The sequence below is a fragment of the Pinus tabuliformis genome, chromosome 7 (assembly GCF_031772625.1).
Source record: "Pinus tabuliformis cultivar Carrire ecotype Pingquan chromosome 7, CPIR1, whole genome shotgun sequence".
Lineage (NCBI taxonomy): Eukaryota > Viridiplantae > Streptophyta > Pinopsida > Pinales > Pinaceae > Pinus > Pinus tabuliformis.
The window spans coordinates 1,733,422,406-1,733,432,543 of NC_142293.1; the positions used below are offsets into that span (position 1 = coordinate 1,733,422,406).

The 10,138-nt window shown below is 36.9% G+C and overlaps 1 protein-coding gene across 1 annotated transcript in view; it reads left to right on the plus strand.

The window, feature by feature from the left end:
• TRM9 (RNA-binding (RRM/RBD/RNP motifs) family protein) overlaps window positions 1-8,187 on the plus strand; it is a 308,840-nt gene extending 300,653 nt beyond the window's left edge. Inside the window, exon 8 of the mRNA XM_089460440.1 lies at window positions 7,650-8,187. Within this exon, the coding sequence (XP_089316566.1) occupies window positions 7,650-7,790 (141 nt within the window). The 3' untranslated portion in view covers window positions 7,791-8,187. The remainder of the gene's footprint in view (window positions 1-7,649) is intronic.
• The last annotated feature ends 1,951 nt before the right edge of the window (window positions 8,188-10,138 follow it).

The following is a 10,138-nucleotide window of genomic DNA, read 5'->3' on the forward strand; positions in this document are numbered from 1 at the left end:
GTCTAAACTTAAGAAACTAAAAATATTAATGGGTATTAATATAAAACTGGGTTAGAAGGTTCTAAATGACATGGATCAAGCCAAATCTAATCTTAGTCGTTGATTAGAGATGTAATCTCGGCCGTTGAAGACGCAACAGAAAAAGTATAAGAGGAGGCTTGAGGGTCAGTTGGAGATACACTAGAGTGATCAATCACTTCAATTTTCTAGAGCGGAGTTTGCTAAGAGAAATCAAACTAGTGATCAGAGTTGCAGCGCAATGCAGTGAGCGCATAACAGAGAGGCAAAGATAGTGTCAAAAGACCAACGCAGAGGCACAGAGGTAGACGTAGAGCCAGAAGGAGCCACGTAGAGGCCAGTAGTGACTGCGCAGAGGGCCAGAGGACCTGTGTGTGTGAAGAAGAGGTTGCAGAAGTGACGTAGAGGGCCAAAGAGGCTGCGTAGAGCATCAGAGGGCTAACACGGAGGGTTTCAAGCTGACACAAAGGCTAGGAGGGCTGACGTTAAGCCTCAAAGAGGTGTTGTAGAGTTTCGTGGAGCAGACTTTCAAAATATATTCTTCCAAAGAGGTATTACTTCCAGATTGATTTCTCTATTGGGTGAGCCAGTTTGGCACCCAGTTGTACTCAAGAAAAGTTGCTTGATAATAAAATCCATGTGCTCATGAATTTCTATAGCTATATCACTCCTCAACCATTGGTTGTTAATGCTCTACAATATCTCTCACTCTCAAAGGAACCAACCTCTCCAACATGAAACTTCCTCATATACATAAGATATATGAAGTTGTAATGTCCCAAATGCAAAAAATTGGAGATTTCTCAGAATTTAACTCAACAAAATTTAATACATAAAAAATTCATTCATTTAACATAAGATTGTCATGTAAAATATGGCAAATAGAGGACTGCAATCCAATAACACAATGAACAAAAAATTATCATCTTTATTATATTAGATAAACTGGGGTTCGTGTGCTAATACAACCCATATAGCTGAGATGAGAAACATGCCATAAGGATCCACTCTAATGTTGCAATGGTCCTCCAAAACTGAACTAGAATGCAACTACTAGGCTCTCTTGTGAATTCTGGATGAATTCACCGAGGGAAGAGTTGGGTACTCACCCACTCTCGCTGAATCTCCCAAGGGTTTCAGGCTTGGGGCTACGATGGTAGTGAACTGAATTCTCCATTCCACACCAAAGACAAATGCTCAAATCTGAGATGTCTCCAAATGATCTCCTCTTCCTCTTTTATAGATTTGATGGATAAATCTCCAAGCATATAGAAGCATCTTATTTTATTATTTTATTATTATTCTAGAAGCTCCTCCATTGACTTGATCTACTTTTAGTTTTATTTTATTTCATTTAAGTCACTTTTGGCCTTTTTCCTCCAATTAATTATTTTCCCTTAATTAAATGGCTAATTAAAGCCATTTTTAATCAGGGAAAATGGTAAATCTCCCACCATACTCTCCGACCACTGAAAGTAACTTCTCAGCATCCCATCTTGTAGATCTTCTTGTTCTGGTTCCAATGAGCTATTACACTGACGTATTCCATCAAATATTTCTCTCAGAATGCCACCTCAAGCGAAATTAATTAAGTTAGGCTCAATAATAACTTCGTTTTCCAAAAGTTGTCGGAATGCAATAAAACGAACGACAAATTGTGCGGATGATAGGATATGCCAAGTGAATATCGGATTCCGTAAAAACCCCTCAAAACTCCCTCGGAACCCCTGATGACATAAACCTGCTCCCATGACTTGGCCACCCTGGCTATACTATAGAGGAAAATAAAAATGGGGACATGACATAAGTGATCAAGCAATAATCACACACAGATATGGAGAGCCAAACACTCATGTTCATACTCCAGCATTTTGCACCTTGATTTGATCCTCCATCATCTTCATTTAATGAGAGACTTATCTTTGACTTAATCACCTTCTAGAATGAAGACCAACTCAAGTCAACTCTATTCCATCAAAAACCTTGGGAAAATACTCTAGGAAATGCTCATGGTAAATTATGTGCGCGCACAATTCAAAATTTTTCACCTACAAGCATCATCGCTAGGATTGAACAAGCACCCAGGGATGATCATCACAAGGATAGAGTGGGTACCTAGGGAGGTTGCTGAAATCCTCAACATGTGCTAGTTATCATCCTAGCAAAGTTGCTCTAAGTTAAGGAAAATCATACTTGCCCTGCCCATAACTCTGCCACATTTCTACATCACCTTGCCAGTGACCTCCAAAACTTGTACAACCTCTGCAAACACTTATCACAGTGTTGATAATATCGGTATCGGAAAAATATCGGCGAGGGTCCAGAAAATATCTTATCGGCAATATCGGCAAGCATAAAAGATGCATAATATATTCATTTTTTTTCAGATTTTTAAACATATAAAGCAATAACAACGTGAAATAAACACATTGGCACATAAATATGAAGAAAACACTGATATATATGATGTCAAATAGAAATGATATATCAAAGGCGATACCAAATCCTGTTGACCCCTGATAATTGTCCATTCAAGGACTCAAATGTGGAGAACCAATACAAAATAACATCACATATATGAAAGTATCTCATCATCATGAGCTATATGTAGCATAACAAATAAAACTAGCAGCTATCTATCTGAAATCACTGCCCTCTCCCCCTTTTACGGGAAAACATGATGGGTTGTTTGCCAGGCCTGCCCCTAGTAGTAGAAGGCCCTGACCCTGCCTCTGCACGTAATGTCAAATAATGAGTGCTAGGTATGGGGCTATGCTCTCCTATATCTATAGCAGATGGTGTTGATGCTGATGCTCCCGCAGTGTCCTCCTCCTCCTCCTCCTGCTCCTCCTTTAAGTGCTGCTGCTCCTCTGACTCCGAGTCCTCCTCTTGCTGCCCCTGCTCTAATGGATCATCTGCCACTGGCTCTAACCATGAAGGTGACTCCTCCAATATGGGCTCCTCAGACTCCACCCTCCATGGAGACAATACATCAATATTGTCTAAGGAAATGGCATCTGGACTCATTGGTGATTCTATTTGCCTCACTCGAAGTCGGATGTTGTAATGCACATACACCAAATCGTTGAGGCGTGCGAACTCCAACCTGTAAGAGTGTCAAAAAAAGTAGTGAGTCTTGACTCTTGACTCTTGACACTTGAAGGTCATAAATTAAAAAATAAAAATTACAATAAGTGTAATTGCTCAACTGAAGACTTGAGCTCAAAGTTATATCTGTTGCGCTTTTTGGCGTGTATTTTCTCAAATACACTCCAATTGCGCTCACACCCTGAAGAGCTACATGCTTGACTCAAGATTCATATGGCCAATTTTTGCAAATTTGGTGCCCTTGCACCATAGCTTCGCCACCAAATATCTACAACAAAATAATGAAATAAAAAATTCAAAAACTTAAAACATAATTAAACTTTCAAATAAAAGTTACATAATTGAATTTTAAAAAAATAGAATTATAAATTTATAAGTAAGGAAATTCTAAATTGAAAATTCTAATTTCTAATGAGTGATGACTTGTCACTTACGTGGCATGAAGAGGGTCCTTTCCCTAATAGCATCATCAAAGCCAAATAGGCCAACACAATCCCGATAAGACTATATCTCGCGATTGATTTTGCTATGAAGCTCAGGATCAGGTACCATCTTCTGAATACAAGAATGGAGCCCTTCCATCACTTCGCCATCAAATCAAAGTTGCATTTGTATGAAAATGCGGGGTTGAGGAAGAGTGCTGTTGCATGAATGGGTCGATGAAGCATCCCTGTCCACCGACTATCGATCACATCCCATAACATCATCTGCCTATCAAGGCCAACAGAACCCTTGTCTGCATAATAGGAACGAATGGCCTCTTTGGCCCTATTCATGCTCTCATACAAATAAGGCATTGCAGGCTTCTCTCCATCCACCAATCTAAGAACCTTTACTATAGGTTCGCTAACTGCACATGCTTCTTCTACTCCATGCCAAAATGTCTCAGAGTACACCATTTTTGCAATGGCTTTCTCGTCATGTCTCATGTTGTATCTACAATTACGCCAATCATCAGACACAAACATTTGCTTCAACTCGAACTGACATCGAAGCAAAGACTAAAGAGTAATAAAGGTTGTGGCAAAACGTGTGATGGCAGGATGCTGCAACTCCTTGTTTCTAGTGAACCTCCTCATGAGGCTAAGAACAAAAGCATGGTTATAAATAAACTTGGGGATGCTCCTAGCCATATCAACCGCTTCCTTGATGAAAGAGTTTCCCCATATCCTCAAGCAACAAATCGAGACAATGTGCTGCACACGGAGTCCAGAACAATGTGGGATGCCTCTCCATAAGCATTTTGCCGGCAAACACATAATTAGCTGCATTTTCTGTTATGACTTGCACCACATTCTGCACACCAATCTCTCGAATGAACCCATCTAACAACTCACATATCGTTGCTACATCTTTGATATGTTCTGATGCATCCAACGATTTAATAAACATGGTACCTTTAGGACAATGTACCAAGAAATTTAGAAGGGTCCTACCCTTCCTATCTATCCAACCATCAGACATCACTGTGCATCCAGTGACTTCCCATGTCTTTTTCAACTCCACCAATCTAGAGTTGATGTCCTGCTTTTTTGCTTGAAGAATTGGCCCTCGCAACTCCTCATATGTGGCACTTTTGTACCCTGGGCCCACAACAGCAATAGCATCACACATTGGTTGCCAAAATGGATTGGTTTTGGTGATGCTGAGAGGTAAGTCACTCCAGAAAATACACCTCCCCATGACTCTATCTGCTTCTTGCTTCTCCTTCTTTTTAACAAGCGATTTTATGCCAGGTTGTGCTCCAGGTCCTGTTCGTGGAACAAAAAATGATGACCTCGTAGTGGCACTAGCAGTAGCATGTGATGGTGTGCCAGCTGTGGAGCCCCTCCCACTAGGGCCACTACCCCCAACATCAAAATCAGGAGAGGATATCCCGAAAGATCTGCCTGCACGTTCAACTTTGTTTCTTTCTGCCTCTTCCTTCTTTTTGTCCTTTTCATCAATTGCCTCAAGAGCTTTTTGTATAAGCTCCGGACTAGAAACTGTACAAACCCCGACATCATGTCCACTGAGTCTAGCAAGATGGTATTTCAGTCATGTAATCCCACCTGTCATCCTGGTCCCACACAATTTGCATGTAAGATATGCACGATTTGTCCTACCATCAGGGCTCCCATACTCCCAAAATGGGTCCAAGGCTTTTGGCATATTTGTATTTTGTAGTGGGCTAACTCAAAAGGAAACCTAGGGCACCAAAAAAAATTGGAATTAGTAACTTAATAAGTAATACAAAATTACAAATAACCACATCATTTTACAAAACAGTTTTAACTTTTTTTGCTACATTATTTGCAAATTTGCAATTTTGCAATGGGCATGAAAAAGAGAGCAGACTTAAGAGGGCAGTGAGCTTGTATCATGCAATAATTGCCGCTTTAACCAAAGATGCCAAGCAATGAAAGAGCCTAACAATGCAAATGATATGCCAAGGAAATGAGGTCACTGTATATTACTTATTATATCACTGTTACGTAATTATACCACTGCTGTAGGTGCATTATCAGACCTCGGTATTCAACAAACAGTCTTCCAAAATTCACTTGTATGACACCAGTGTTTCAGACAAGGTTCCTTATGAATTAGATTTATTTCTTCATTAATTTATAGAGACTTTAGAAGCCAAATTTTACCATTGTTAACTTATTACCAGAGATCCAAATCATTCATATTAAATGCTGAAACTAGCATGTCAATCCTAAAAATTTATGAAAAAAAAGCTAAACAGTGACTAACAAATGAATGCAAATGATTTCTCAATATATTATGGTGACTGTTAATTAGTTTTCTGGCCACTGTTTAGATGTATTATACCACTGTAAACAATGTTTCTCGAAGCTGCAAGTGAAACAGTGAGGAAGAGAGAGGGATAAGGAGGCAAACTTAAAACCCTTGCATTTGGTCATGGGCATGAAAATCTTTTGAATTGGAAAAAAAATCAAACAAAATGATTGTAGGGAAATAGGCAAGCAAGAACAATCCTAAAACTAACAAAAAATTCATTAAAATAGGAGTTTATTGTCAACATACCTGTTAATGGAAGAAATGAAATTGTCTCATTGTTCTTGAAGCTTATATCAATGAAATCTTAGTTGTTGGTGGCGATAATAGCTATGGAACGCTCAAACCCTCCTTGGCAGCAACCACATAGCTCTCCCCTTCCTTCTCCAGCAATCAGAAATGAAAATGATATGAAAAAAACCAAAATCGGATTTTTATGGGCCGCTCAGAAATTTTTGCCTGTCGCCGGGCGATTTTTTCGATCGTCGCGCGATATTTTCCGAAATATCAGCGATATTTCGGAAATATCGTGATATTTTCATATTCGGAAATATCGCGATATTTTCGGCTCGCCGAAATATCGCCGACAAAATATCGCGATATTTTGTCGGCGATATTTCGGCTCGCCGAAAATATCGCGATATTTCCGAATATCGCCGATATTTCGGCGATATTATCAACATTGCTTCCAGCTGATTCAATTCATATTCCCTGATCATATTGTGGTGTTGGATGTTGCATCCTTTTTTCTTTGTCGGCACTCTATACAGTTCATATTTGTTCATCAAGGTCAGTCAGATTGTGGTCATTTGCTCTTGCACGAATATCTAGTTTGATTTTTGGCTATGAACATATGTCGAATTAATTTGAGATAACAATGCAATATTGTTTTGAACGTTACTATGGCACCCGGACATCTTCTAGAAACTCCTGTTTATTAACTACGATGCTGATGAGAGCAGTTGAAAAATGTGTCCTGGTTGTAAGATAACTTCTTGGTGGTTGAATGTTGCATCTTTCTGTCTTTATTGAGCACTTTATCCAGTTATTATTTGTTCATTAATGTCAGTCAAACTGTGTAGTCTTTTGTTCTTGCAGGAATATCCAATTCAATCTTTTGGCTATTAACATATGTCGAATTAATTTAACAATGCAATAATGTTTTGAATGTTACTATGGCACCGATGCCTCTTCTACATACTCCGGTTTATTTAGTACGATCCTGATGAAAGCTGTTGAAAAAACCGTCCTGGTTGTAAGATCACTGCTTATTGCTAGTCACTGTAGTTATAATATGCTCTGTAAAAATTCTTCAGATAGCATAGATAGTGTATATTCACAGACGCGTTGAATTGCTTTGATTTCTTATTACTGAGCTTGGTTTCAAATTTCAGAGTATAAGTTAATTGTCTTCCTATTTTCCTTCCCCTTTTCGCTTTTGATCTAGTTTGACAATGGAATTTATTTTTTCCTTAATTTTTGTGCACAGATACTTTTTCAATAACAATGTTTTCATATGGTGGGGTGCACAGATACCTTTTCAATAATAATGCTTTTTAAAATCAAATGTGGATGCTACCTATGCCAATACTTATTTCATGTCTAATTCAAAGATACTTTTTCAATAACAATGTTTTCATATGGTGGGGTGCACAGATACCTTTTCAATAATAATGCTTTTTAAAATCAAATGTGGATGCTACCTATGCCAATACTTATTTCATGTCTAATTCAATGAGCAGGTTAGGTTTGGACCTTGCAACTGTCGATTCCAAGAATATTGCGATTCACAAAGTGAGGTAATGAACAGTCTTCGGCAACCTGAGTTGAAAACTGCAAATAACAGAGAACAAAAGCAAGGAATAACTTGCTTAGAAGAATGAAATTGATTAGTGTATTGGCAAAGAATGCATTGATTTTCAAGTTCAGTATGCCGATTGATTACACACTAGAAATTTTAAAGGCCAAGAGTCCTTGTGGATTTTGACGTTAATGCTAAGTTGGGAAAGGAGACGAGGAGGATATTGGTTGGCCATTGCATGCAGGCTTAGTCTTTGGGAACAACAGAACATGTTGTTTTTCAATGGCTTTTGATGATAGTGTACTTATCATTACTGGACGAAATCAATGAATGCAGTCTACCTATTTTATTAGGAACAAGTACCATAATTGAGGAAAATTGAATGAAATCAATGAATGCAATCTACCTATTTTATTAGGAACAAGTACCATAATTGAGGAAAATTGAATGAAATCAATGAATGCAATTTTCGTATTTAACTTGGGGGACAATTACCATAATTGAACAGGTGGCAATCCATTAGATGAGAGTCTTTCACGAGTCCAATTGAGAGTGAATCTGATTTATTTAATTAGGAATAATTACTATAATTGAGTAGGGACCTTTTATTGAATGTGTCTTATCTATTTAGTGAGAAATAAATATTATAATTCAATACGTAGTAATTGATTGAATAATAATTTTTTGAAAATCTAATTAAATTCAGATAACCATGGAGCTTTAGTAACTATTTATTATGGTTAGTAGTTGTTAATATAAGTTTTACATATTCAATATTCAATAAACAATGAAGACCTCAAAATGAAGAAAATAATATTTATGTTATAAAAATAATTTGATATATTCTTAATTAATAAATAATAAAAAGAAAGTTTATTGTTATTATGGTGTGATATGTATTTGTTGTTTGGTTTTTATGGAGATTACAATATACCAAGTGAATTTATTTTTTGTGTTTATAATTTATTACCATAAAAATGTGAATTATAAGTACAAAATTACAATTTTAATGGTAGTTTGTTTAATTTTGGTTATTATATGTAAAAATTTCTAGAATTGGTTATTAGTACAAATTTTGAGAATTTATCTTTATAGTCTAGTTTTTATAATGATTACATATGTACATTTTGAAATTTTACTTTTATAATTTAGTTTTTATGAAAATTGTTGAGAAAATTGGTACTAAGGAAGTGTTTACTAGGCATTTATCCTTTTAACCTAAGGAGACACTTTAATATCTTTTTTGTCAAGGGACATTAAGAGTTTATTAATGTCTTGGAGCAAAGTCACCTTTTTATAAGATATGTACCATGTATTTTAATTTATTAAAATCACATGGCTTATAAAGTGACTATGTGAAAAGCACTAAAGTGCACTTTATATTATTAAAGTGACTTTTATGTTTTAAAAGTCACTTTATGAGAGAAAAAGTGCACAAGGTACTTAACATTAAAAAGATGCCTAGAAGTGTTTTAAGTGAAGGGTACAACATGAGAAAGGGGTCAAGAGGGGGACTTGATTTCCACCATTGATTTAATGAATTGAGATTTAATCTCAACCTTTAGATCACTAGGGTTAAGTATCTCATCTTATGAAGAGACAAAAAAGAAAACGAAGGGTTATTTTCTCGTTATTCTTTTCACAAGGAGTTGAGGAGAACATAGGAGAGAAAGAGGCTGCCCTAGAAGGCTCAAATTGCTGCAAGGAAGAGCAACATACAATAAGAAAAGGCTCATTATCTCATGTGCATTTTAAAGAAAGAGAGCTTGGGAAGGAGAACAAAGATTTGTAGAAGAAGTTATCTCACAATAAAAAATAATCACCTTCACACCTTCATTCACTAATAGAGAGGCCAAGCACTAAAAATTTAGGAGCAACCCGAAAATTTTGGGAGCAGAAATCTAGGAGGGCAACCCGAAAATTTCGCGGGTGGAAATCAAGGAGAAGTTAGGGTCGAGTTAGCAAAAGTTTTTAGGCTAATTATAGGTTGAAATTTATGCTAGTTATCTGTGAGTTAGGCCGAGTTTGGTGGTGATTTTGAGGCTGAGATTAGGCCAAAATTTCAGGAACAGACATATGTGAAAATTTTGGGTGAGGAAACCCAGAATACTCCAGATTCCTGAGTTATTTGAGACCCTATCAGCATTGTATTCAAGGTGTTTTGGGTGTATTCTTTAGCTCAAAAAGACTATGTTTCTAGGCAGAGAGTTGAATGTTATATAGTCTAATTTCCAACATTGAAGGCGCTGTAAAAAAAGGTCAAATTTTCAGCTAGAGAAGGACAACTATGGGTTTAAAATATCAGTCCAAAAACTCAGTTGAATGAGGACATCTATAGCAATTCTTCAAGGGAAGAGATAAGTTGAATCTCTTGTGTATTTAATGTTGATAGAAATTTCTCTAGAAGCAAAATTAAATCCTCCTTTAAGA